The sequence below is a fragment of the Stenella coeruleoalba genome, assembly GCF_951394435.1.
Source record: "Stenella coeruleoalba genome assembly, chromosome: 10".
In the NCBI taxonomy this organism is placed as follows: domain Eukaryota; kingdom Metazoa; phylum Chordata; class Mammalia; order Artiodactyla; family Delphinidae; genus Stenella; species Stenella coeruleoalba.
In genome coordinates this window covers 102674939-102702651 of record NC_137156.1, presented here as the reverse complement: position 1 = coordinate 102702651, position 27713 = coordinate 102674939, and the positions used below count along the sequence as shown (strand labels likewise).

At 62.5% G+C, this 27713-nt stretch overlaps 1 protein-coding gene across 6 annotated transcripts in view; it reads right to left on the bottom strand.

Moving 5' to 3' along the window:
* IQSEC1 (IQ motif and Sec7 domain ArfGEF 1) overlaps positions 1-27713 on the bottom strand; it is a 331046-nt gene that overhangs the window by 17705 nt on the left and 285628 nt on the right. For all 6 annotated transcript variants that reach the window (XM_079934545.1, XM_079934546.1, XM_079934549.1 and 3 more), the window contains 5 exons: positions 23086-23377; positions 17308-18554; positions 5111-5272; positions 3187-3309; positions 1582-1748 (listed from right to left, as the gene is read on the bottom strand). In XM_079934545.1, the coding sequence (XP_079790671.1) occupies positions 1582-1748; positions 3187-3309; positions 5111-5272; positions 17308-18554; positions 23086-23377 (1991 nt within the window). The remainder of the gene's footprint in view (positions 1-1581; positions 1749-3186; positions 3310-5110; positions 5273-17307; positions 18555-23085; positions 23378-27713) is intronic.

The following is a 27713-nucleotide window of genomic DNA, read 5'->3' as shown; positions in this document are numbered from 1 at the left end:
GCACAAACCACGAAGCCGCAGATATGAGGGCGGCCGACCAGCAGGTATCTGACCCAGCAGCCCTGTCTTCCCCCGAGCCTCTGTCCACGGGCCTCGTTTCTGTCTCACTTCTCACACAGGAGAGGCCCCAGTTACATGGTTGAGCTGCTAAACCAGAGAAAAAAATCAGAGTCCCTTAAGCTCCCCAGGGTCGCCCACAGCACGCAGCTCACGGCCAGCTTTCCCGGCAGCTACACAGCAACCGCCTGCATCCAGGGCCACGGGGACGCCGTGGAGACCAGACCTGACCAGGCCCAGCGAGGACAGGGGCTTGAGGTGGCAGAGAGGAGGGGAGGGGCTGCAGCCCCCCGGACCATCAGTGTCCACTGACCGCCCTGCTCCCTCACCTGTTCTGGCGACTGGATCTCTTATCAACGAGGTTCCTAGGAACCACAGCTAAGACCTGCCCCTCCCCGGGGCCTGCGGAGGGCCGCACGGGGAGGGCCCTGAGCCCAGCTCCCTGCGGGACCGCCTGTCAGGGTGGGGCCCACCCCCAGGGAGCGCCAGCACAGACCCTCCGCTCTGGGGGACGCGACGACGGAGCAGTTTTACAGAAATGAAGGACAAAATGAGAAATTTAAACAGCTCGAAAAGTTGGACTTGATTCAGATCAGTTGTTTCCCTTTTATAAAATTATGATGCCATTTCTAAAGGGACTTCAGTCCCTTACAGCTGTTTCCCAAGGACAGGGACAGTCCCCCAGCCCGGGACTCCACGGACAGGAGGGACCTGCCAGCAGAAAACATGGAGACAGCCGTGCCCTTTTCCATCCCTCTCCTGCCTGGCGACACAGGAGGAAGTCTCCGTCTGGCTGCCCAGCCCCTGGTCACCTGCCCCACGTGGGCCCACCTGCCAGGGAGGAGAGGGCAGCCTCGGGCCCTGGGCCCAGCCAGGAACAGCCTGGCTGGAACCCACAGTGGTTTTGCCTTTTCACGGCACTCGTTTTCGTAAATGATGCCCATGTGTGACAAATGCTACTGGTTTCCCGCTTACACTGATGACGTAAAGTTCATTTTAAAAATACATACGTTTCATAAGAAGACAAAAACAAAAAGACAAGTCTGTTCCAAGAGGACCACTGAGAGAGGGGTATGGTGGGCGATGCTGTGTGGGCAGCAGTGATGGGGGCAGGACAGTGCCAGCCCCCGCCCGGCCCCCATCCCGTCCCCACCCACCGTGCTCGGAGGCCCCGGGGTGCCCAGCACCCAGCTTGTGGTCCATCTTCCCTCTGCCCCTGCAACCAGGCCTGGATCCACCGTGTGCGGCCCGACCCCAGGTGCTGAGCCCAGCTGCGCTCTCAGGCCTCTGCCCTCTGGTGCCCTGGGCCTGCGGAGCCCTGCAGTCCTCTGAGACAACACGCCGCCTCCCCCTCGGAGTGCCCCCGCCACAGCATTCAGAGCCCTCTGTGGGAACTTGCACTGCGTGGGCTCCTTCGGGGAGGAGCCCCACCCCTCCCCACGTGAGGCCGTGCTGCGGGCACCTCTGTCAGGTGCGTGCTGGTGGGGAGGGGGCGGGCGTCCCACCGCGGACAGGGCAGCTCACCTCGGAGGTTCTTGACGAAGTCCTCTAGCTTCATCTTGCGCTCGGGCTTGACATTGGGGCTGTACATGTCGGTGTTGAGCAGAATGATGGCAAAAGCCAGGATGAAGATGGTGTCTGGGTTCCGGAACTGCCGCACCACCCCGGGGTTGCAGATGCAGTACCGCTGGCTGGGGGAGGACGGGGTGGTGCTTCAGCCAGGGCAGGAAGCCAGTCCGCCCCTCACCCATGAGCGGCCCTAAACAGCTGAAGCTGGTCACTGACCTCGGAGCCTCCGTCTCTGGTACACGGGGATGTCGCCTGTCTGGCAGAGCCGGCCCTGACCGTCCACTCACCACCCCCCCACCATGTGAGTTAAGTCCCACCCGCCCGTAGTTCGGCCGGCATGTGGCTGCTCAGGGCTGAGGACCACGTCCCTCGGCCCCCGCGCAGCCACGCGCTAAGTTCCGGCCAATGTGATGTGGGCACCTTCGAGGCTGTGCCTTAAAGGCAGGGGGTGCCCTGCATGCTCTCTGCCTGCCTGGAACGTGAATGTGATGGGTGTTGAATCTGCTCCCGGGGACCTCAGATGACAGGAGCCCAGGCCTCCTCCACGCCAGCTCAGAGGGCGGCCCACTTCCGGGGCGTTTCAGCCACGGCAGCTGTGGCGGACGTCTTTGTTGCGGCAGCTGAACTAACAGCCTCGCTACAAACTGCCTCACAGAGTCATCTGCTCACGTCCTCACTGCCTTGAATACGCCCCACACCCCACCCCACAGTTCCCTCCACTGGCGACCTTGTGCAGGGGTAGGTGGGTGGGGCAGGGATGGAGAAGAGGAACTGGGTGGGGCACCGTGACCGTGACCGAGGCCCACAACCCGCAGGCAGCAGCCATGGGCGCTTAGATGATGTGGGCTTCAATTTCGTCTTCCCTGTTAAGTGCCGCCCCCTCCAGGAAGCCCTCCTGAATGGAAGTGTCTGAACGCTCCCCTCCCAGGGCCTGGGGTTCCTCCTCCTGCGACCTTGCTCCCCTGTGAACCCACCACCCCTGCTGAGCCCAGAGAGCTGGGTCTCCCACACCCCGCGCAGGGCATGGACTCCCTACGCGGCCAGTGTGCACACCATCCCAGCAAGGAAGATGGCACAAGGACGGCCTGCCTTGACTGCAGGCTCTCTGGGGGACCAGGCGCTGGGCGGAGTGCACCCACACGGCCTGAGTGGTTTAATCCTTCCACCCCCTCCACGGTAGGTGCGTTCATCAACCCCTCTCTACTGGCAAGGACGTGAGGCATAGAGAGGTTAAGTAACCAGAGCAAGGTCACACAGTGGTGCAGGTGTCAGAACCACGCCCTCTGCGTCACTGAGGGAGCATCTGCCCCTGTGAATGAGCAGACGAGTGATGACACAGATGGACTCACGAACCAGTGGGGACGAGAGGACCACGAAGATGTTCGAGGCCCTGGCTCCAGCACTGAGCCGCACAGCACGTGGCAGAGGAGGGGCTGCCGCCCCCCGCCCGCCCCCGTCCCGATAGCTCATGGCCACCTGACCCTGAAGGGGGGGTCTGCCCTTGAGCCTTGGTCTTCGAGCGGGGACGCTTTTTCTACCTGACACCTGCCCCGCCCCCACCTGAAGGCCTCGATCAGCCGCTCCACCTTCTGGGCCTCCCCCTGGACCCGGATGTGCGCCTGGAACTTCCGGAGAGCCTCGTCCAGCTCCATGGCGGAGAAGTCCATCTCGTCCACCACGCAGCTGAAACGAGAGAAGGCCCCGTCAGTGTCCCCTGCCCACCTTCCCGCCGGCTGCACAGGCAATCACGGCCCGCAGAGGGCAGAGGGAGCACAAGGGGTCAGCGCAGGGAGGCCCGAGAGGGAGGGCGGCCGGAGCGGGCTCCCTCCTCCACAGGAGGAGATGGAGGTCTGGGCACCCACTGGCCCTGCAGCCACCGCGCCCTGGGCCTGCCCCTCACGTCAACGCTTTCCCAGGCATTTCTGCGGGGCCTCTGGAGGGGCTGTGCTGCCCTCACCTGCCGATCCCACAAGGAGGGCAGAGCTGGGGAGGCTGCAGGTCACAGGTACCTCTTATCACAGCCCCGCCCCCAGCACAGCCTGCTCCTGCCTCTGACCATGACCCCGAACAGTAGATGGGTCTGCAACAGGGACCCTCGCCTGACCACCCCCGGTGGGGCTGCAGAGACCCCGGCCGTGGGCCCCCCTCCCCTGGGGCGACGCTCTGAGAACTCAAGGCTGTTGGGGCAGGGTGAGGGCAGGGGCCCCGCAGGACAATTCGCTGACCAGCATCCGAGGAGGATGCCTGGGGGGGGTCTCACTGCTTCCTGAGGCCGCTGCTATTTTCTGATCCGAGGAGAACAATGTGCGGATTTCCTACGGACTCACAGCAGCTCGGAGGGGGTGTGGGGGGAGAGCAGCGGTGGCTGCAGGGGAGGGGGCCAGACCACATGGTCTTGGGCCCCATTCACGGAGCAGCTAGCATGCTCTCCTGGGACGTTCCTCCCGGATTTTGAAGGGGGAGGGGCACCAGCCACACTATCAGGGCGGGGCCAGAACAGAAAGGCGGCGCTGGGAGAGAGCAGCCCAGGCGGGACAGACGCCACAGCCGGCCACAGGCCAGGCACCGCCAGCGGCTCGCTGCCTCTCCGGTGTGTGTGTCTGTGTGACTGAGTGAACACTAGTGTACATATATGTGTGTGCACGTGGGTGTGTCTGTATGGGGGGGGCACCCAGGCCAGACCCTCCGCCCCTCCCCAAGCCTGGGTCTGCTCACCTGTGAAACAGAGAGGCCAGAGCCCACGCCCCACTCCTCCCAGGGGCGCCCGGAGGTGGCAGGTGTGTGTGGCCAGGCCGCCCTGCCGTTTTTGCTGAGGGTCAGTCTTTACCCTGCTCTGATCCCGTTCCTGGCCCACCGGCTGGGTCACCCATCCCGCCTGCAGTGTCTGGGTCGGCAATGTGCCCACGGCAGGCCTGGAGCTGCTCCCCCAGGTCCCCACAAAGGGGAGCAGGGCACCTGTTCCAAGCCGGCCTCCTGCTGGCCCTGGCTCCTTGTCTGCGGAAGGGGTTATGGACCCCTGACACCCCCGCGGACGAGGTGAGGACACAGCCCGCACGTAGCACCTGCCCAGTGACCACAGGACCCAGGTGTGGTGGCTTTCTACTCGGGACAGTCTGGAGGAGGACCGGGGGTGCAGGGTACGTGCGGGCAGGACTTCTCAAAGCTGTCAGCAGTTCCCAGGGGGCTGGAAACCTGTTCTTCTGCAGGGTTCCAAGTAGCTGAGAGTCTATGGCCGCCAGCCTGGTGGGACCCTCACCCCATCTCCCGCCAGGAGAGGGAGGAGGAGGGGGGCTGAGCTCCCTGGTTCCCCTCCTGCTGCCCCTGCGGGAGGTTGGCCCAGGGGTCGCTGGGCCAGGGGAAGGGGCTGGCCCTGCTGGATGGGGCCAGAGGTGCTGGCAAGGCATCTCCCTGTGTCTGGGAGTCAGAAAGACAAAGGGGAGCGGGGAGCCTGGGGTGTGCGTGGGGCGCCCCCAGCCCCACTCACTCGAGCACGTCGCGGTTGAACTGCTTCTGCCGGTTGCCCAGGAACTCCCCGATCATCTGCCGGCTCAGGCCCTTGCGCTGCAGCAGGAAGTGGGCCACCCCCACCGGCGTGTCGGGCACGAAGCCACGCTCGATGAGGTACTGGACGCCCTTCTCGGGCTTCCTGGGGGACAAGAGATGGGCTCAGCCGGGCGCTCCCACCCCTCCAGCTCCCCCAGCCCTCATCCCCTCCTCCTCCACGGCACCCTGTCCTGCCCCACCCTGAGCCCACAACGCAGGGGAACCGGGATGGCTTGGGCCCTGCAGGAGGGCTGGGCCAGCGCAGGAACACGGAGGGTGCCGGGGGCTGGGGGGGGCACAGAAGGGCCCCACCCCTCCCCGCTCCGTGGTCCCCTCTGTGCCGAGCTTCCAGGCAGGCTGGAGGGCCCCGTCCAGCACACGCTGGCCGCCTGTGGCACGTGCTCCGTGCCGTCACCGTCTGAGGACCCTGCACGCCAACTCAGTCCCCACACTACTCCCTGGGGTTGGCATGCTTGTCACCTGTGCTGCCCGACAGCCACGTGACCTTGCTGGGGACTCGAGTGCCCGTGTCGTGAGACTTGTGTGTTAACACAGTCGGGCGCCTGGAACGCTGCACGCAGTAGGTGAGCAACGCCTGGAACGCTGCATGCAGTAGGTGAGCACCGGGAAGGTTTAGGATAAACCTCAACGGACGGCAGAGGACCTGGAGGCGCAGTGCCGGCCCCGCCTGCAGTCAGAGGCCTGAGGCGGGGCTGTGCCGGCCCCACGGGGCTGAGCATCCACCCAGACCAGGAGCCCAGGGGCCGGGGCGCCCTCAGGGGCTGAGCAGTGAGCCAGCAGGTCCCTTCCTCCCGTCGGCCTCGGGGCCTGGTACCGGCTCAGCTGACCTCACAGGGAGGCAGTGGTCGAAAGAGACAGGGCAGGGGGAGGCGCCACTGAACCCTCCCTCTGCACCTGTGACTCTCGGAGGGCGGTATCCTCTGACGAACCCGGAGCCTCGGAGCTGCGGAGCCCTTGGGTATACCCGGCACCCCACGCCTTGCCCCAGTGGTAGAAGTCAGTGTCCTGCTGGCCCCTGGGGGCATGGAGGTGAGGGCCAGGATCTACCTGCCACCACCAGCCATGCGCTGACAGCGGGTCCCGCAGATGCCGTATTTCCACACGCAGGCCAACCTCCAGCCTCAAGATGACCCTGCTATTTTTATCCCAGGTGGCCACACACCCCAACCTTGCGCTCAGAGCTGGGCAGGGAGCGACTGCCAGCCGCCTGGGTCCTGGCACAGAAGTGGTCACCGAGTGGCCCCGTTCCCCCACATCCCCGTTCCTCCCGGCAACCCTGGGGTCTCCAACCAAGAACTGCCCCAGCCCCAGGCCTCTCCAGGCACTGGGCTACTGGTGCTGATGCAGCAACCGGGGGTGGGGTCGGGGTGGGGCGGGTCACGCTTCCTCACCGCCAGCTCCACAGCGGCCCCCGCAGGACCCCAGCCCATACCTGACCGCCCCCCACTTCCACAGTAGCCCACAGATGTGTCTTCTTCGGCCCACACGACGTTAACAGAAAGAATTCCAGTTGGTCGCCAATGTTTAGAAACCGGGAGCTTGGACATAGAACCCGGATTTCCGGCTTCTCTTGAGAAGACAGCGTGGCAGCCCCCGGCCTGGATCCCATGTGAAAGTGACTGGAGAGCCCCCTCGCGGGCGCCCTTGTCACCCACCTGGGCCAGCCTGGCCCACCGAGGCCCTGACACCATGCCTGGTCCAGCCCAGCCTCGTCCTGCTGCCCTGGGGTGGCTGCTCCCCTCTCTACCCCAGCTGCTCCTGCCTGTGTCCACAGGCCAATGGCATGCAGCCTCACAGCTGCCAGGCCCACGCTCAGGGCCCACAGCCTTGTGGGAGGGGCAGGCTGCGCAGGGGCTGTAGGATGAGGACTCCCCACGGCGTAAGTGCCACATGCCGACTCTGTGCTGGGCGGCACTCTGGATGACAGCGGCGAGCACGGGTGGCCTCGAATGCCTGGCACGGCAGCTGCCACGGCCCAGTCTGAAGGGCAAAGTGGCCGAGAGAGGGTGGGAGGGGTTCCGGCAGGGGAGGCAGAGGCCTTCTCTGAGCAGGTGACACAGTGACAAGGGTGCTCAAGGAGCTTTTTGGTGGAGGCAATGGCGAAGGCAAAGGCCCTGAGGTGGGAGTGGGTTTTGTAGGATCGAGGCCATGAGGCTGCTCCAGGGCTCAGAGTAGGGCCCTGGGGGAGGGGCAGCGGGGTGGACAGGCCGCAGGGGCATCTGGCTCTCCTCTGAGTGGGATGAGAAGCCTGGCATGCTCTGAACAGGGCAGTGGAGGGACCTGGGTCCCCGTTTAAGAAGCTGCCTCTGGCTGTTCTACGGGAGCCCAGGTAGGAGACCCTCGCAGGCACCCCGGCACTGGTGCAGGAGTGGGGGAGGAATGGCGGGCTCAGGACACCGTCTGGGGGCAGCGATCACAATATATGCTAGTGAACCCGCGTGTGAGCCTGAGGGATCCAGCTCTCAGCCCGAGGCCAACGGGGCAGGAGCCGCATCCACCTGGCACCCTTCACAAGATGCTGCAGGAGAGGAATGTGGACTGACCGGGCCACGACCAGAGACGAGGGGCTCCCAGCAAACTGAGAGGAAAGGTGCTGCGGCTGGAGGTACAGGCGGGGGTTCGGGCAGGGGCTCCAGGCTCGGGATGCGCGCGGCCGGCAAGGGGAGTGATCTCCCTGACCGTGGAGAGCCAGCACTGATGTGAGTCCCTGGCCCGCAGGATCTTGCTGGCCCCCAGCTGCCCCACGTGTACTCCGTGGGCCCTGCTGGGCAGGGGTCCTGGGTCCACTGGCCCCTCACAGGGCTCCGTGCTGACCGGAGCAGCCCAGATGTCCTGCGTGGGTAAGTCACACACTCGGTCTGCTGCTCACCCACAGCCCTGCCCACCGCCCTGGGGCAGCAAGGGGCACTGGACGGGCTCGGGCCGAGGCAGGAGGGTAGAAGGCACGTCCTGTGGGGCTCCGAGATTCCCCAGAGCACCCAGGGGACGCCATGGAAAGGAGCCTCTGCCTGCCTTGTCCCTGAGACACTTGATGAGCGCAGCAGGCCTGGCCAACACGCAGCGGACGCGGCGAGTGAACAGAGAAGTGCACCCGGCTGTGACAGAGCCCACCCGACCTGGCAGACGGGCTCGCCGCCACCCCCAGCAGTGGCTCCCCCTTCCCTGCCTGCAAGCTTGAACGGGGCTCCAGGCCCTCGGGACTGAAGAGGCGCAGCCTGGGGCCCTGCTGACTGTGCACCCTCAGGGGCCAGCGGGGGCCCGGCCCACACAGCGCATGTCCGGCCAGAGAAACAGAATGTGCTGTGTCTGGGGCTGGGGCCGACGTGGCTCTGGGAAGGGCTGCTTTGGCCCGTGTTCCCAGGACTCTGCCCTAGAACCTTCAGGGCCTCCCAAGTCTGCAGGACAAGTTCCGGCCCCTCGCCCCTCATCCACTTCTCCATTCACCCCAGGCATCCATCCAGCGCCTGCTCTGGGTGGGTGTGGCACCAGCACACCTGTGGTCTAGACAAAGTCCCTGTCCTTGAACACACATCCTCACTGGAGCGCGATGAACTCCCAGGAGAGACACTCACAGGCATGGCTCAGATCCCAGCTCCGCTCTCTGGCTGGGTGACCTAGGGCAAGTTACTTAACCTCCCTGTGCCTCAGTCTCCCCACCTGGGTAGTGGGGACAGTGACAGTGCACACAGCAGAGTCACTGTGCAGATTAAATGAGTTAATGCCTCGAAGCCCTTGGAAAACATGCTGGGTTTATGGCTGTTTAAGAAAAGGGTCAGCACTAGGGCAGAGCTAAACCAAGGGGAAGCCGTAGTGACCACAGAAGGCCTGGACTTCAGATGGATGGGGTGAGAAGGCGCGGTCCAGAAAGGCCTCCTCGGGAAGGTGGCATTGAACCTGGAGCCAGGAAGAAGGTCCCTGGGGGCGGGAACGACCAACGCGAAAGCCTTACTGGACACGTAACACAACGGGGCACACCAAGGGGGGAAAGTGGTGCAGGGGTGGTGGTGGGATGAATTGGGAGAGTGGGATTGACATGTATACACTAATATGTATAAAATGGATAACTAACAAGAACCTGCTGTATAAAAAAATAAAATTCAAACAAAAAAACAGGGCACAGAAAGGCGGAGTAGCTGTGCACCAGGCTGTCCAGCGAGGGAGAGCCAGGTTCTTACCCTTTTGCTCGTAGAAGCCCGTAAAGTTCCACTCTATGCTCCCAGCCCGGGACTGCAAATCTGCTCTGCCCACCTCTGCGCAGCCAGCTCTCCCCATCTCTCCGGGTTCCCCTGACGACTCCTTCTCTAGCTTTCTGACCTCCACCCTCCAGGACCAGCATCAACGAGGTGCAGAGGCGACATTTTCACCATCTACACCTGACGCGCTTCTGCATCCCGGGCCCCCGGGCCTCTGCCCCTCACCCCCACTGCCCGTCCGCTGGGTCTGCGAGCAGCCTCTGCTGTCCCCAGGTCCAGCTTTTCTCGTCGACTGTGCCAGGTGAGCACGTGCAGACCACAGTGGTGCTGCCCTCCTCGCACCTCTGTCCTCGAGCCTGAGCCCGGGGCTCTCGGGAGGCGGTTACTACGAGGCCGGGCTCTGCACCTAAGGACCACCCACCTGCCGGAACCCCTCTCCTCCCAGCAGGGTCTGCAGGGGCCACAACGGCTCCTCCTGTCGCTTTCCCTTGCTATAGCAGCTGAAGAGACATGGACGTGGGCGTCTGCCCGGCACCCTGTTGGCCTCTGGATTTCCCACACCCCCCTCGAGCTCCGCCCCCTGATCCCACGGGCTGCCCGTACTCCGGTCAGAGTGCTGCACCCCGCTGACCACGGCGAGCGGTTCAGAGGGCGCCGGCGGGAGCCTCTCTTCCTGCAGGGCTGCCATGAGGCTGGACCACGAGCCCGGACTACTGGCTGCCCTCCTGCCCTGAGGGCGCGATGGTAGGGCACGGCCAAGAGATGCCCAGTGGCTTTTCAGGTACACGAACCAGTAAGACCCCTCTGCTTGAACCAGTTTGATCAGATGCCCATCATTTCCAATGAAGAAGGGCCTGAGGCACACAGAGACCAGCACGGGGTCTGCAGACACCGGCAGCGCCCGAGGATGCCCCGAGGTTGGAGGCCGAGCCATCCCCGTGCTGTTCTCACTGGCCGCAGGGGCGAGGGATGGATTAACCAAGTTCAGCACCCAGAGGCCCTGCGCCCAGATGTGCCCTTCAACTCCGTAATCTAGGCTCGAACCCCTCCAATATCCTGCAGAGAAGCGGCCACCTCCCATCGGCTCGCACACCTGCACGGCCAGCAAGCCCGTCGCCTCCCCACACTGCCTATTTTATCCAGCTCTGATTTTCACAAAGTTCTTTCTGATATCAGAAACCCAAGCTGAACGTGGCTGCCGGGGTCTTTTTCGCACTTATCCCAGAGACAAGGTGGAAGAATTACCCTCTGGTCCTCATGCACTATTGGTGTAAACGTAAACTGGTACAGCCACTGTGGAAAACAGTATGTAAGTTCCTTAAAAAACGAAAATAGAGCTACTATATGATCCAGCAATCCCACTCCTGGGTATATCCAGACAAAACTGTAATTCGAAAAGATACACACACCCCTATGTTTGTAGCAGCACTATTTACAACAGCCAACACGTGGAAACAACCTAAATGTCCATGGACAGAGGAGTGGATAAAGAAGATGTGGTACAGATATATACAACGGGATGTCAGCCATAAAAAAGAATGGAACATTGCCATTTGCAGACCTAGAGCTGATCATACTTCGTGAAGTCAGTCAGACACAGAAAGAAAAATAGTACATGATATCACTTATACGAGGAACCTAGGGAGTTCCCCGCTGGTCCAGTGGTTAGGACTCCGCGGTTCCACTGCAGGGGGGCCCGTGTTCGATCTCTGGTCGGGGAACTTAAGATCCTGCAAGCCGTGCAGCGTGGCCAAAAATAAATAAATAAGTGGAACCTAAAAAATCATACAAATGAATCTATATACAGAACAGAAACAAACTCACAGACATACCGTAGAAAACAAACTCATGGTTACGAGGGGGAGGAGAGGGGGGAGGGAGGGACAAATGAGGAGTATAGGATTAGTGGATACTGGGAGTTCCCTGGCAGTCTAGTGGTTAGGACTCAGCGTTCTCACTGCCATGGCCCCAGGTTCAATCCCTGGTCGGGGGACTAAGATCCTTCAAGCCGTGCAATGAGGCAAAAAAAAAAAGAAAAAGAAAAAAGAAAAGGATTAATGGATACAAACTGCTATCCATAAAATAGATAAACAACAAGGATTTACTGTAAAGCCCAGGGAATTATATTCAATATCTTGTAACAGCCTATAATGGAATATAATCTGAAAAAAACAACCCCAACTAAATCACTTTTCTGTATACCAGCACAATATTATAAATCATCTACACTTCAGTTTAGAAAAAAGAGAAGGAACTGGCATGGCTGGAACACCCGTGGGGCCTGCCCCGCACTGCCTCCCTCCCTGAGGCCCTCGGCACCAGCCAGCCCAGACCCGCGACAGCACTCTGAGGGTGGCGTGGGCCGGAGGAGTGGCTCACGTCAAGGGGAATAGGACCCTGATCTGCAAAGACCCAACTCAGAGTGCTCGTAAGAGAGCCACAGTCACTTAAACCGTCAGCACGTCCAGCACCAGCAGACGGCCCGGCACAGCCAGCACTTCTGGTTCTGCAGCCTCGAGCCAGCGCCTGGGGTCCCGCGGCCGGGCTCCCAGCAGCCACGCCTCCCAGGCCACCGTGAGAACTTGGCAAGATGCTGCACACGAACTGCTCGGCACCAGCTGGCAACTTAACACACATCTACGCAGGCTGGCTGTCACCACTGTCCTCTTCACTGGTCACAACAAACGTAACGCCCAAGGCGCACGGAATCGGGAGCCCAACACGGGCTTTGCCGCTTACTGGGAGGCTGGCCGATCCCCGAGCCCCATGGATGTTGTAAGGATGGAACCTCGGAGCACCCCAGCCTCACTGCGGGGCTCTCTGCAGCAGCTCCAGCGGGCAGTGGCCGGAGGAGCAGGCAGGTGGCGACCCGGTGCTGGGCGGAGAAGACCTGCCTCCAAACCAAACGCAGGCCCTGGGCAGGGAGGGACCTCGGAGGCCAGGTGAGCAGCTCCCTGCCCGTCAGGAGTCCCGGCACACCAAGTAGTCTCCAAGGCCCGACTTACATGCTCCTCAGACAAGAGGCCCTCAGTCCCTTCCGACGGCACCATTTCATCAGGGGCGGCTCTGGGGAGGAGGACACTCGTCCAGAGCGGGGAGAGGGCTGGCCTGGCCCGTGGTCACCTGGGCCCGCGCCCGAGGGCGAGAGGGAAGGGCGTGAAGGAGCGGAGGAGGATGAGGTGAGGGGCACAGGAGCAGGGCCCTCCGTGGGCAAGCAGGTGACAGGCCCGGTGAGGTCCCGCTGGGTGCCCCTCCGGGCTGTGGGGTGCGGACCCCAGCTCCCACCGCTGTGGCGGACACCGCAAATATGAGGCTCTGCCCCCTGGACTCTCAGTGCACACGCGAGGCCCAGTGAGCGGGCGGGGCCACGGAGGCCATGCTCCAGGCCGCAGTCCCTGCACTGGGCTTTACGAGGGTGTGTTCAGGGGCCAGGCGGCAGTGGCGTGAATCCCAGTCTGGCCATCCACCGACCGTGGGACCTCGGGCAAGCTACCTCTGGGCACCTCAGCTCACCCAAACTGTAAAGCGGACTAGTGACGGTCCCCTCCCTACGGTCTCCCGTGAGCACGGTGGGCTCGTACAACAGCACCGGGCACGTGTCAGTGCACGCGGGCATCAGCCACTCCCGTGCTCCATGCTGCTCTGTCCGCTAAGCCACCTCCTGGGTCCTCTAAGGCCCGAGCCCCAGGCCCCCTGCACTGGCTCCGGACGCAGGAGCCCCGCGGACCACAACAGCTGCCACCCGCTGCACCCGGGACAGCGGCTCCTGGTTTCACGGTCTCTAACCCTCATTACGCCCTGTGGGGGCAGGAACCTCATGGCCAGTTTCTGGGCGCAGCCAGCAAGGCTCAGGGTGCACGGAGGTGCCGAGTCCCTGCAGCGGATACGCTGAACTGGGGCTGAAACCCTCCTGCCTCGGCTCCCGGCCCCGGCCCGGTGCCCAGCGCTGCGAGCCGGACGTGCAGTCCTGGAGCCTGGGAGGCCATCTGGATGCCAGGCAGACTGCGGCAGCCTCCTCTGTGGCCCCGGGGACAGCCCCTCCCCACCACCCTGTTTCATTTCTTGGGTTTCATTTGTTTTCCCTCTCTCCTCCCCAGCTGGCTACTCACCCACTTTGGATCCAGCGCTCAGGCCCTCCACATACCCCCTGGAGGGAACGGGTGTCTGTGCTGGAAAGCTCCCTCCCGGGAGTGGGTGGGACCTGAGAACTGTTTGAAAGGCAGCCTGGGTGTGGGCCTGGGTAGGGGCTGGGGAGGGAGGGAAATGGTGGGGGGAGAGGAGACCCACAGGGAGAGCGTGCAGAACAGAGGTGGGCAGTGACAGGTGGGGGTGAGAGAAGGGTGCCAGGAAGGGAAAGGACAGAGGCGCTAAGGTCCGGCCCCCCAGGGAGGGGCCCCGGCCTCGGGCAGCAGGCTGCTCAGTGTGCGTCCTCGCCCAGCGGCTCCAGGGCCTGCTCAGGGGCATCCGGCTCCCAGCTTCGCTAGCCCCGCACAGGGCCTGGCCTCTATCTACTCGGGTCGGACCGCCAGCCCTTTCTGGGCCTGGTGAGACTCGGGAGATGGCCGGTGGCCACAGTGCTGTGGTTGTGCCTTCAATCCTCCAAACAACCCCCTAGGTGGACAACCAAGGCCGAGGAGGAGAAGACTGAGGACGGCCAGAGCTTGTAGCCGCACGACCTCCCAACACCTGCCCCGCACGCCACTCGGAGGAGCCAGCCTGCCACCCGCCCCTCTCTGCATGCGAGACCCACGTCATCCAACGGCGGGCTCTGCAGCTGGGGGACCATCCTGGACCCGCACTGCCAGGGACGCAGCCACCAAGCACGTGTGGCCGGTGACCGCCTGCACTGCGGCTTGCCACCGGGGGAGCTGGACGGACTGTGGTTACCTTCAATCTGAACTTAAACACCATCTGTGGCTGGACCTCACCTCTGTCCCTCGACTTGTAAAGGGGCGAGGTCCCCCAAGCTCAAGGGGCTCCAGTGCAAAGTCCACCAGGAGTTTTCATGGTCTTAACGAGCTGACTCTGCAATCCATGTGGAAGAGTAACTACCAACAAGGGCCAAGACCACTTTTTAAAAGAACAAAAGAGTGGTTTCTGTTCTAATACAAAAACATATAAAACTGAAAGTCTGATGTTGGCAAAGGAACACACAGAGCCTCTACCCACTAGCATGGAGCATCGCAGGGTCTTTATTCTGTTCAGGGCTGAGTCCAGGCCCCCTACACAGGGCCTGGCATGCAGCAGGTGTTCAATAAATATGTGCCAAGTGAACGAAAGGATCCAAGCACAGGCCCTGTTCACGTAGGAATTAGATGGGATTTCAAGTCAACAGAGAAAGGACAGACTCCTCAGTACACCGTCTGCAGACAACCAGCTAATTTACAAAGAACTATAAAAACTACACCCCTCACCTTGTACCGTTCTCCAAACCAAACGCCAGGTTAAAGTCCTAAAGGATATAAAACAAAACTAAGAAAGTCCTGAAGAAAATATTTTAAAACTATATTATGACCTGGGGCGGAGCCTTTTAAAATGAAACATAAAAAAAACAAAGTAATAAACAAAGAGAACACTGATGAATTGACTTCATATATATAAATATTGAATCATTATGTTGTATGCCTGAAACTATGTTACATGTCAATTCCACCTCGATAAAAAAAATGCAAAAAAAATTAGTAACTTCTGACCAACAAAGCATACACAAAGTTAAAAGATATATAATTAAAACCCACTGAAACTGTACACTTTATAAAGGTGAATTTTATGGTCTGTGAATCCTATTTCAGAAGTTTAAAAAAAAAAAAGGCGGCCAGTGACAGGAAGAAAATATTTGTAATTACAAAGGATTAGTATCCACAATATATAAAGAACCACTTATAAATCAAAATGAGAAATAACAGAAAAATGGGCAAAAAAATAGGAACAGGCATTTTGTAGAAGAAAAAACCCAAATGGCCGAAAGACACACATACGGATGCTGCATCTTAGAAGCAGGCAGAGAAATCCAAATTGAAACAATAGAGACACTATTTCTACGCTTTGATTGGGGTGGGAGACAAGGCTGAGTGCTGTCCACCGTGTGAGGAAACGGGCCCTCCAGGTCCAGCTTCAGGCTCTACTTCAATGGACAACACGCCCACGTGAGCCCCAAACATCGCCTCCTCCAGCTATCCCCTTCCCCAGAGACTCGGGAGCGTGTGGGAGGGGCAGGTCCACGGTCACTGTCATGTGGTTGGTGACTGTGAAAACATGGGAGCGAGTGGCCAGACCACCCTGGACAGCCGCACGTGGACCCCACGTAGCAGCACACAGACCAGGTGGCCCGTGGCACCAATGGGAATGGCCTCCAACAGCAAACCGCGTGGCAGCATCACAGGGGGGCAGTGTGTGTGGCCTGGGCCCAGGTAACGTCAACAGGGGCCACGGGGACAGCAGAGAGGCTCGGGCCCAGCTCGCCACACGTCTGGCGCTGCTGAGCATCCTATACACCCGCTCATCTCCAACTCACACTCTGCGAGGTGGACACTATTGGGCTCAGCGCCACCATGCAGATGAAGCCGCCGTGGTAGAGACCGAGCTGCCCAGGGACACAGACAGGAAGTGCAAGGACCGGGGTCTGCACCCAGGCGGCCTGGCCTGGAGCTGCGCTCTGGACCACACATGCACAGAAACCCTAGCTTGAAGGCTTTCAACTTCTACGCAGAGTGGAGAGCGTATTCATGCGTTACAGGTGTAATTAAAAACTAACAGAGCCAGAAAGAACCTACAGAGACCAAGGCTGCTCGGGTGAGGGATGCAACTTTTTCTGGCCTCCACCCGTCCACCCAGCTGGGACTCCCACGTCAGGACACAACGTCTGCCAGGGACGAGGGAACCCTGGGCACTGGGGGAGCCCCCAGGTCATCCCAGCCTCCCCCATGAGGGTCCGAGATGATCCGGGAACTGGCTGTGCCTGGAAGCAGGTGGGGGCAGGCTTTCGGGACCGACCTCAGGATGGGCTTGGCAGCTCACGACCTCCCCGTTCAGCGCGCTGTTCTGGCCACGGACTGCGTGGCAGTGGGACTGGTCCTCACACGCAGATGGAGTCTCAGGAGAGCACCCCTGGCAGATGTGACGGGTCCAAGACTCTTAGTCCTTAGCTGATCGAGGACCAATGACGCCCAGCCCCTAGTGGCTCCTGTGGGACTGCACAGTTCCCCCATACCCGCCCTTCAGGACAGGTCTCTCTGAGTCCCCCAGCCGGCCTGCCAGTTGCACCAGGGATGGCTCAGAAGTGCCCCCCAAGACTCTCCACCCCTGTCTAGCAGAGGAAGCGGGGAGCAGGGAAGCACAGTGTACAGGTGTCAGTAGCCACCAAGCAGGCTGGCCACATCCCCTCCACGTCCCCCTCCCCGGAGGAGCCAGTGCCAGGCCGGCGTCTGGTGACCCCAAATCCAGAGGCCCTGTGGATGGAAGTGAGGAGAAATCCGAGGTTTAACAACCAGAGCCGCCAGTGTCTTCTCCGAGGGACTGCTCAGCCCGCCTGCCCTTCCACTTGCTATTTTCAGCTGTGCTAAGAATAGTGAGCTTTAAATACCAGCCTCCTGCCCCAGACCTGCTCTCAAGGCTGCCCCGACGGCGCCTTGCCAGAATGTGGCGTGGCGGCCACGCCACGGACCCAACGTACAATCTCCCAGAGGGCGTAGGGCCTACCAGTGCCCTGCTCCCGGGTGCGGGCCCGAGTCCAGGCTGCACGGACACGGGCACGGACCTGCACCCGGCCCGCCCCTGCTCAAAGACCCCCGTGCCCGCACCACCCAGGGCCAGACGCTGGGGCCAGCGCGGTACAGCAGGCGCCGCACCATGCACCCCCCCACACCGGCCCCCACCCCGGAGCCGCCCCTCATCCCGCCCGGGCCGCCAGCGGCCGGGGACTCACTTGTTGAAGAGGTTGAGGCCGATGCGGTAGTGCCGCCGGCGGATGACGTCGTTGCTGAAGGTGGGCGAGTCCCAGCTGTTGCGGGTCTCCTTGTGGTAGGTCTGCTTGCTGAGTGTCTGCTCGCGCAGGCTGTCGCGGGATGAAGACTCGGAGCTGCAGTTGATGGTGTCGTTGGAGTTGGACGTGCTGTTCAGGCTGTCGTTGTCCCCATCCGAGTAGTCCGACTCGGACTTGCTCTGCCTGTTGGCCGAGCCATTGATGGCCAGGTGGCCATCCAGGGGCCTGGGCGCCCGGGCCCGTGGCTCTGGCTCCTCCCGGGGGAGGCCCCTGGGGGGCCCATGGGGGCCGTGCTTGGGGCTGCCCTGCGGCCCGCCCAGGCCGCGCTCGTAGGCGCTCTGCCTCTTAAGCGAGCTGCGGTCCGAGCGGTCGCTGAGGTCCACGGAGCTGTCGCTGGGCGGCTCGATGGTGAGCAGCGGGAGGTGCTCCCCCCGCAGCCGCGGCTCCTGTGGCCCCAGTGAGGGCGTGCTCCGGCAGCTGGTGTCCGTGTCCCCCTTGTCGTCCTTGTGGGCCAGGGCCCAGTAGTCCTGGGCAGCACCCCCGGGCCGCAGCCGCAGGTCCGACTCGGCGCTGGACGGCCGGCGGCCCGCCTGCATCGGGGGCAGGGGTGGCGACAGCTCCTCCTCGTCGATGTACAGGGTGACGTCGCTGTACGAGGCGGTCATCTCGTCCAGCTGGCGATGCTCGGCGCCATGCAGGGCCGGCGAGGGCTCGGCGTCCCGGGTCCGCCCCACGTCGGGCGCGGGGGCCCCCTCGGTGTGCAGGCTGCGGCAGTTGAGCGCATCGTCAATGGACTCCGCCAGCGACTTCACCTGCCGTGAGAAGGCGTCCTCCAGCTCCGTGATGGCATCTGCGAAGTCGCCGGCCGGGGCAGGGGCCTGGAGGGCAGGCGGCGGGCCCAGGTCTCTGCACTCGGCCGGCACCAGGGCCTCCAGCGGGGCACCCTTGTCGGTCACTGAGACCTGCTTGCCCTCGAAGTAGGAGCTGTGCACCTTCTCCGGCCCCTCGAAGGAGAACTGCATCCTCATGTTGGACAGCACGATGCGGCGCGACATGCGGTTCTCGGACATGGAGCTGCGCAGCCGCTCAAAGTTCTTGTTCATCTGGTACTGGCGGAAGGCTGTCTGGATGGTGCGGGCCGCATGGCGGGTCACGAGGCGGCCCCCATACTTCCGTTCTAGCATCTCCACCTGCGGGGGAAGGAGAGGAGCGTGAGGACGGCCCAGGAGGCCCAGCGCATCCCAGGGGTCAGACCCAGTTAAAGCAAGTGTTCCCTGCAGGACTTCTCAGAACCTTTAAATGGTGGTGGTTTCCCGAAGTTCTCTGGCCGCAGTAGCCTTTGGCCCTGGTGTACCTGGGGCATGCAGTTGAATGAGACTTGGAGGTGGTGGAAGAGGTCAGGCAGCCCCTCCAGAGAGAGGAAGCTTGCGGCAGGTGCAGGTTAAGAGACTGGCCCGAGGGGCTTCGCTGGCGGTCCAGTGGTTAAGAATCCGCCTCCCAATGCAGGGGACGTGGGTTCGATTCCTGGTCAGGGAACTAAGATCCCACACGCCGCAGGGCAACGAAGCCCATGTGCTGCAACTACTGAGCCCGCACGCCACAACTAGAGAGAAGCCCGCGCACTGCTACGAGGAGCCTGTGCGCTGCAGCAGAGGATCCCGCACACCGCAAGGAAGATCCCACGTAACGCAACTAAGACCCGATGCAACCAAAAAAAATAAATGAAGAAAAGCGAGAGACGGGCCCGAGACCCGAGCAGGCCCTGGGTGCTGAGCACTGGCCGCAGGCCTCCAGCCCCGCTTCCGCCTGCGGCACCGCCTGAGGGCCTGGGTCTAGTCCTGGCCCTGCCCTTGGCAGTGGAGTGACTCTGAGAAGCCTTGGACCCTGCGGTTGCTCAGTCCCATCAGACGGACCTCGCAGGGCAGCGGTGGGCACAGGTCAGACAGGCCCTCGGCACATGCCAGCTGGGGGCTGAGGAGGTGCAGGACCCTCAGCTGCACTCCTGGGAGGTGTAGACAGTTTGTGGGGGGCCCCAAGTCCCCTCCGTGGCAGATGGGGAAACTGAGGCCCAGAAAAGAGGCCCAGCACACCCCTGGAGGCCTCCAGACGCAGAGCAGGCTCTGTGAGCCTGGCGATGGGGCCGGGCTGCAGGCAGGCAGGGGTGCTGGGACTCCCGTGTGCCACGTGGGCCTGTGAAGTCCTAGGCTCATGCTGGCCGAGGACTCCGGACAGCCCCCAAGGGCCGCTCCCCGTGCCTGCTTCCCGAGTGAGGCCAGAACCCGCTCTTCAGAACCCGGGAAAGCCCAGGATAGGGAGCTGGCTGGTTGGCCAAGCCGAGCCCTTGGGTGCTGGGCAGAGTGGCCCCTGATGTGGGTGGAAAGGCCTCGGGTCCCTGGGAGTGAGGCGTGCTCACATCCCGAGGGGGCAGAGCACCGCTGTCTGCTCCATGCAGGCGCCACGCCCACACCGGTGGCAGAGGGACAAGGTCCCCACCCTCAAGAGGCCAAGGCCGTCCAGAACAGAGGCACACGCGTCACTGAGCAAACCCCAGGCCATGGCTGAGTGGGGCAGACGGCTGCTCAGAGCCGCCTGAGGGTGGGCCGGAAGCGGGAGGGGGGCTCCGTGCCTCACTCAGGACTCAGGGTGGGTCCTGGTCTCCCTGAGGGATGCCAGCTCCCCCCCCCAGCCCCGCCCGCGACACAGACGTGCAGCTCTCCGGGGCCCACAGGAGGGGGAGCGGCAGGCAGGGCAGAGCGGCCCCTCGCACGAGAGGAGTTGGGGGGCGGGGTGAGGATCAAAATGACTTTTCAAAGCCCGGCCCTGGAGTCAGCCAGGGCGGGTCTGTTTTTCCTCTCGCCCTGAAGTTACTGAACGGCATCCAGAGAGATGACCTCACTTCCGCATCTGTGAGCAGCGTCTGTTTTCTGGGTTTGGAGTGGAGCTCTGAAAGCCCACGGCACCGGCAGAAGGCCCACGGCTGAGCTCTGGGAAGCCCTCTCCTCTCCGCCCTCCAAGGCCTGGGCTCCAGGCCCCTCGTGTGGGGAGGAAGAGGGGCACCGCACAGCTCAGAGTGCGCTCCACGGCTCCTTGTCGCCTTCTGACTCTGGATCTCGCGACCCCAGGGGCGACACTCCTGGCCTGAGACCGTTCCCCAAGTCTGGGTCGGGACAGGAGGGACTTTGGGAAGGCAGACGTGGGCTCTGTGCTGCATCGGCAAAGTCCCCTCAGCCTCTCCTCCCGGCCTCCCCCCAGGGGACACAGACCCAGGTCCGCTCCTACTCAGCTCCCGGGCCCACCGTGGCCACTCATTCTTCCTTCCGGGCCAGAACCAACCCAAGGCCCAGTCTGAACGCTAACTGGGGGTGCAGGGCAGGGACCCCAACCTGTCTGTGCTCGCCTGCTGGGCATCACCCTCACCTGACACAGCGTCTGGTCTGCAGAGGGACCCCAGGAAGTCCCCCGCCCCCTGCAGAGGGGGGCAGAGGCTCTGACAAGTGAGGGGACGAGGAGCTGAGAGGCTCACCTCACCCTCCCACAAAGTTGAAGTGCTACCCTTGCCAACTCAGGCCTCCTGCTCAGACAGGAAACTGCCAGGAGGTGCGGAGGCTGAGGGCCACTAAAATGGGGCTCTGCGTCACCCAGACTCTACCCCCTCGTGGAACCGGGCACCCTACCTTCATCTGGAAACTCCTGGGTCATCTGTCCTGTTCCTATTTTCACCTTGACTGCCAGGAGGCTCAGCAGAGAGTCGAATGCTCGGTGGCCCTCAGCATCACCTCCCCACCCCTCCCCTCTTCCCGGCCATCCTTTCCACCAAGTGGTTCTGCCTCTGGCCTTCGTGCCTGCTGTTACCTCTTCCTGGAAGACCCCGTCCTCAAACACCCAGTTCTGATACCACCTTGGAGAGGTCCCCCGCACCTCATCCAAGCTGTCTCCTCCCACAGGTGCTCAGCTTCTCTCCCCTCTTTCTTCATCCCCGGAGTTTGTATCACGCTCTGGAATTAACCTGTGTCTTTCCTGTTAACCTGTCTCTGGACCACAGCGTCTGCTTGAGGGCTGGGGCTGCACTCTGTTCCCTGGTGACTCCCCGGCGCCCAGCATGGGGTCTGGCACATGGTGGGCATCAGGCTAATGTGCGAGGGATGAAAATGAACAGCTGTGGCCACATTAAGGCTGCAGGAAGCATATGATTACCTCCACAGGCCTCTCTGAAGTTTTAACCTTTCCCACTTCTATTTTAATGGTCCTGCTGCAGATGTTTGTTACTATAAACTGTTTTTGATCCACTTTGGCTATGGGTGAAACTGATAAATGGAACAGAGGCCCCTGCCGTGGACCTGGCCACAAGGCCAAGCGCCACGAGGCCAGGGGTCTGTTTGCTCCCCAATATTTGCCTGATGGGGATCATCTGCTTCAGGCTTTGGCCACTTGCGGGCCCCACCCCCTGTCACTCCCAACTCACGGGCAGACAGATGAAGACCAGGGCAGGTAGGCAGGGCTGTCCACGGTCACAGGGCAGCGCCAAGAACAGGGAGAGGGGGCCGGTACGGACTGTGTCGGGGGAAGACCCGCCCTGGGCAGTACCCACACACCGCACCGCTCCCCGCAGAAGTCTGGGGCTACACCAGGCCCGGACCTCTGCTCTGTAAGAGACAAACAGTTAGACTGGGGAGCAAACAGAGGGTCCAGGCCAGGGTAGGTGTGGGAGGTGAGAGGGCAGGGCGACTTCTGCAGCCTGGCGTCTGAGGGGCTGCCGGGCAGGTCCTGCAGCCAGGCCGGGGCAGAGGCAGCCGCCCGGGCTCACAAGGAGACTGCGCACAGCTCAGGGCACAGGAGCTGGGGACAGCGACAGGCAGGCCGGCCCCGCACGCCGGCAGCCTGGGGGTGCTCCTGAAGCCTGGAGCTTCCTGTCAGAGCTTCACACAAGAATTCTTAGTACAGTGCCTACTACGTGCCTGCACTCTGAGGGGCTGGGAGTGAGAAGCCTCTGTCCCCTCATGAGCTCTCACTCCCTCTGCCCCCCACCTGCCACCCACCCGGGACCCCTCCCCTCTCTCCCATCAACCTAAGAGGCCAAGCGAGCAGGTCATGCATGCCCGTCGCTCTGTACACACGTGCCAGCCCCACAGTGGGTGTGGGCCAAGGCTCCGGGGAGGAAGGGCAACCTGCAAGGAGGCGATTTCCCCCAGGACACGGGGCTGTACACTGAGGGGTGGAATGAACAGCCTGGCCTCACTGGCTGGGGATGGGCTCGCTGTTCGGTTCAGAGCACGTGCTCTTTCTGTGAACTGACCGTCCCCTCCCCGAGGGCCCCTCCTGCAGACCTCCCAAGGTTCAGCTCTCTCCTGGATCCCAGGACCTCAACGGCCGCCACGGAACCCAAGCACACTGGTGGCACCAGGTCCTGACACCCAGCGTGGGCCCCAGAGCCCAGAGAGGAGGGCTGTGAACCAGGCAGAGGCCGAGGCCGGACAGGAACGTCCCACATCGGCTCCTTCCCTCGGAACCCTCCGCGTTTCGGGAGGAGCCAGCCCAGGCTGAGGCAGAGGCCACGTCCGCGGGGAGCAGCCCCTGCCTGGGCGCGGCCGTGGAGCACACAGGGTCCCCCGCGGCCCTGGGCGGCCCCAGCAAAGGGCCGCGTCGTCCGAGGCCGCGCAGGCACCGCAGCCTCCCCCAACCCCCAACGCCTCTTCCCCGTGGCCCGCGTGGCTGGCTGCCTACCTGCTTGTCCTGCAGGTCGGAGGAGAGCTCATAGCTCTCGGAGAGGGACCGTGAGCGCTTGATAGCCTCCTCCTCGGCCTGCTTGCGCAGGATGGAGGTCGAATGCTGCAGCTTGGGCCTCCGCGTGCGCTGCTGCCCGGGCGGCCCCGCATACAGCCCATAGGCGCCGCCTGGCGTGTGCTCGGAGTGGTCCGGGCCCAGGCCGGAGCCGGGCGCCGAGGGGCCCTGGTGGTAGGCGGAGGGGCTGTCCAGCGACGTGCCAGTCTCGCTGCTGGGGGCCTCGCCCTCGACACTGCAGAGAGAGGACGGGCCTCTGGTGAGCGGGAAACCAGAGTCCAGGGCCCCGCAGGCATCCCCCCACCCTCCTACAGGTGGTCCCCAGGGGCGGCGGAGGCCGAGGGCCGTGACCCTCGCCTCCCCTTGCGGTGATTCCACTTTCTCTGTACAGCTCGCCCCTCCTCACAGCCAACACCCCTCCCTGAAGGACTCTGTTCACTGTGCGTCTCCCACGGGAAGGTCGGCTCCGTGGGTCCACTGACGAACCCAGGACCTCGAGCGGGCCCGGCCCAGAGCAGGTGCCTAGTGACATTCACTGACAGACAGTGGGTCCCGTCCCCTCCACTCCCTCACTCCCACTGCCTGGTTTAAGTAAACCACTCTTTTTTTAAAAAAAAAAAAACAAAACAATAATTAACAAAACAAGTCTTCACTGCATACCTACGGGAGAGTCAGGCATTGTGCTGGTGTTTGTTATGGGCTGAACTGGTCCCTCCCCACCAACATTTTCATACTTCAAGCCCTAACAGCCAGCACCTCAGAATGTGTCTGCATTTGGAGATTGTCTTTAAGGAGGTAACTGAGTTAAAATGAGGTCCTGAGGGTCCTAATCAAACTGACTGGTGTCCCCGAAGGCGAGATTAGCCCTCCAGAGGACAGATTATTAACCCCTTTTCCAGGTGAGGAGACTGAGGCCCACACAGCACAGGCCTTGTCCGAGGTTGCACAGGTAGAACGTAGGTGAGTTGGGATTAAAGCCCAACACTGGGGGCTCCCCTCCACCCCCCCGCCCTCGTCCCAGGCCTGTGCAGATCCCTCAATCTTCCAAGTGCCTGGTGGGGGGACAGAGGGGTGGCTTACTCGTCCCGAACTCATGACCTTAGAAGACTTGGGACACAGAGAGAAGAGAGAAACGTGCAACCGAGTTTCTGGCAGCTTCTGGCGGCCTCTCCCGAGGCGCCCTGCCACCCCCCCCCCCCCCCCCCCCCCCCCCGTCCATCGGATCCCTGGGGCCAGGGTGGGGTCCCTCTGGAAGTGGCCCAGAGGAGGGAAGGGCTCACAGACCCCGTGAGCTACAGTCGTCCTCCAGAGTCCCGCCTTCAGAACAGTGGGAACGCCCTGCCTTCAGCAGCCTCTGTGCCCGGCCCACCTGCCCAGCTCCGCCCCCACTGTCCCCACGGGTCCCAGGGCCTGCAGAGCCAACTGCCCAGCGTGAAACATGCCTCCTGCGGAGGGGGCATGGGCACGCAGGCCCTGGAGCCAGCACACCCCAGCCCACCTGGCTGTAAAGCCCAGCACGTGCTGCCCGGCAGGCCGTCTAAGAAGAGTGCAGGCCTTCCGCTCTGGCCCGCGGGGACAGACAGCGGGTCTCCTGCAGCAGAGGACATCCCAGCCGGTGCCCAGGAGCTGGGGTGTGATGAGGGTCCTTCCACGGGGAAGAGTCCTGGGTGCCTAGCCTCAATGTGGCTGTGAGTCAAGGGCTCACGCTCATCGCAAGGCCTGGCCCCTGTCCGTGACCCAGGTGGGCCGCCTTCGGTGCCTCAGGCCCACCACCACTTGAGACCCTCCTTGGCCGCGCGTGGTCACCCGGCAGCAGCTTCCTCGGGGCCTCGTGGGCCTGTGTGGGCTGGTGGACGGGGACAGGGACGGGCAGCACTGCAGACTCTCCCGTTCTCCTGATAAGGCCCACCACCCGGGACGGACAGCTGGAGGGGAGAGTGAAGGAGCCCACGGGCCCCAGAGGCAATGGACGCCCCGGAGGCGCCCGCGGGGGCCCCGGCCTGCGCCACGCCTCCCCTGCAAGCACTTCTGTCAGAGCCCCTTCTGTCTTTCCCAGCAAGAGGGTGACAGCAAACAGAACCGTGTCCTTGAGGAGAAGCAGCCGGGGCTCAGCTCGCCAGGATTTTAAATCGCCTCTGAGCCCTGAGTCTGCAGAGGCCACGGAGACAGGGCAGGTTCCGTGCAGGTCCGAGCGGAAAGTCCCTCCGTGCCTCACGGGCCCCTCCTGCTGGGGGCCTGGACTCTCCCCCAGTGCCCGACACCCCCCGACAAAGGGGGTGTCCACCCTCACAGGGAAGGGGCTTGGCCCCTTACCCCACCCCGCCCGCGCTCACCTGATCACGGAGCGACGTGAACAGGTGTCAACAGGTGAAAGGCCGTCCCCCTATCCCCCCGCAGTGGGCCGGGCTGGGCCGGTATGGGGCAGAGGGAGCTGAGGAAGGACAGGCAGGGGACTGCCCCTGACCCACGGCCATGCTCTGCCCTGCGGAGGGGCCAGGCCTGGCCGTCCGCCTGAGCTCATGGACAGGACATCTGTGCGGAGTCCCTCCGTGTGGAGGCTGGGCCCCAGCAGGAGGGGCACACTCGGGATCGGATGGGGATGGAGGTGCTTGGGGGGATGCAAGGGCTTTCTGGGGCTGTGCCAGCCCGGGGTTCCTGCTCTGCCCATGACCTGGCTCCCGACCGTCTCAAGCCAGCAGGTTTCAGAAGGTGCCTGGCGGAGAGGGCCAGGCCTCCTTCCAGGCCAAGAGAAGGGGCTGACAGTCACCTGCAGCCTCTCCCCTGTGAGCCCGACCTTTGAAACACCCCTGCCTGCCCACTTGTCAGCAGGTGTTCCAGGCCACCGCCACCGCGGCTCCCGGGATTATCACTCACGCCCCCGCCTCTCTTCTCCCCACGGCAGTCAGAGCAATCCTGACCAGACGGGAGCCACATCGAGGGCCTCCCTGCTCCCCGTCCTACTGGGAAGACACCGTCCTCCTTGCAGTGCCCTTCAGGCCTGACCTCGGCTGACTGCACGCCGGTCCCTCTTCCGCCTGCTCGTTCTATTCCAGCCTCACTGGCTTCCTTCCTCCCTTCTCCAAGGGGCCAGGCAGGCCTCAGGGCCTTTGCCCTGGCTGTTCCGTCTGCCTGGAACGCCGTTCCCCGGATCTCAGCACGCACCACACCTTCACCTCCCTTGGGTCTTTACTCAGTGCCACCTTCCAATGAGGCCCCCACTACTCGCCCAAGTTAAAACCACACAGCCCTCTCCCCAGCACCCCTAGTCCCACACTCAGTGGTCTGCCCACCAGCACGCTGTATAGTGTGATGTATTCTTCCTGTCTTTCCTTTGCCGGCTGCCCCCCACATCAGTATCGGAGCCCTGTGAGGACGTGGGTCATTTTTCTGCGTTGCTGGCTGACGCCCCCCAAATGCTGACACATGTGCCAGACTAACGGGGCCCAGCGACACCTGCTGAGTGAGTGCAGGCACTTCCCAGGCCAGCCACCTGCCGGTCCCGGAATGTGGCTTCTTACATCACCCCCGCCGGTACATCCCACCTGCCCCAAACCTAACCGGTGACGGTCGCCCATCACCATGCAGTGACGGAGCCAGAGTCCCGAGCTGAGTCACCAAGTTAGTCCCTCCCCGACGGCCAAACCCCGCTTGGGGACAGATGGAATGGGGCCTCACCCCATTCCATCTGTCACCAAGTCCTGCCGAATCTGCGTGAATGGGGTCCCTTGAGCTGTGCAATGTGGCAGCCCTTGCACGCCCCAAATCCAAACTTCAAACCATCCCGACAAGAAATGGCCAGGCCATCCTACTGCAACCAGTATGACTCACTGTCCTCCAAGAAATGAGTGGACAAAAGCGAGCAGAGCACGTAGTGTAAGAACCCATCTTGAGCCAGAGAACATCACTCCTTCATGGTCCCAAACACAAGCGACATAGTATTAGACACCGAGAGAGTCTCCTTAACCAGAGCCAAACCCCTGGTGAACACAAGGACAACGTCTGACGTGAAACGCCTGCTGATGACAAGCACGGGCAGCAACAGATGCTCTCAGGACACGCTGCTCTAAATATTTCAGGGCAGCAGCTAGACCTGGTCATTGACCTTCAGTCCTGCAGATGCTTGACCTGAACCCATGGAGACGTTTACCCACATCCTGGAGCTCAGGGCTCGAAGCCCCTCTGTCCTGGTTAGCACTCGCCTCTGCCCCCAGCTCCTTCCTGGGGGAGAAGGGTCTGTCCCCTGAGCAGAAGAGGCACCCCACAGCAGGATGCCCACTGCAGGCTGCCCCAGGGACACAGATCTCTGGCCCGGCTCCCAGCCTGCCCTGCACGCCTCTTCCTCACCACCGCGCTCGACGGACGGGAGCTCCACCTCTCGCCACCCAGGTCCTCCTTCTCTCTTGGGGAAGCTTCTCCCAAAGCCTTTGTCCATCAGCCAGGACCGGACACCCCCGAGTCGGTCCTCAGCTGCACATTGGAATTCGTGATCACGCACAGACTCCCGGGCCATGTGTAAATCTAGGAATGGGCAGGCGCCTTCCCAAGTCCCTGCCATTCCCTGACAGTTTAGA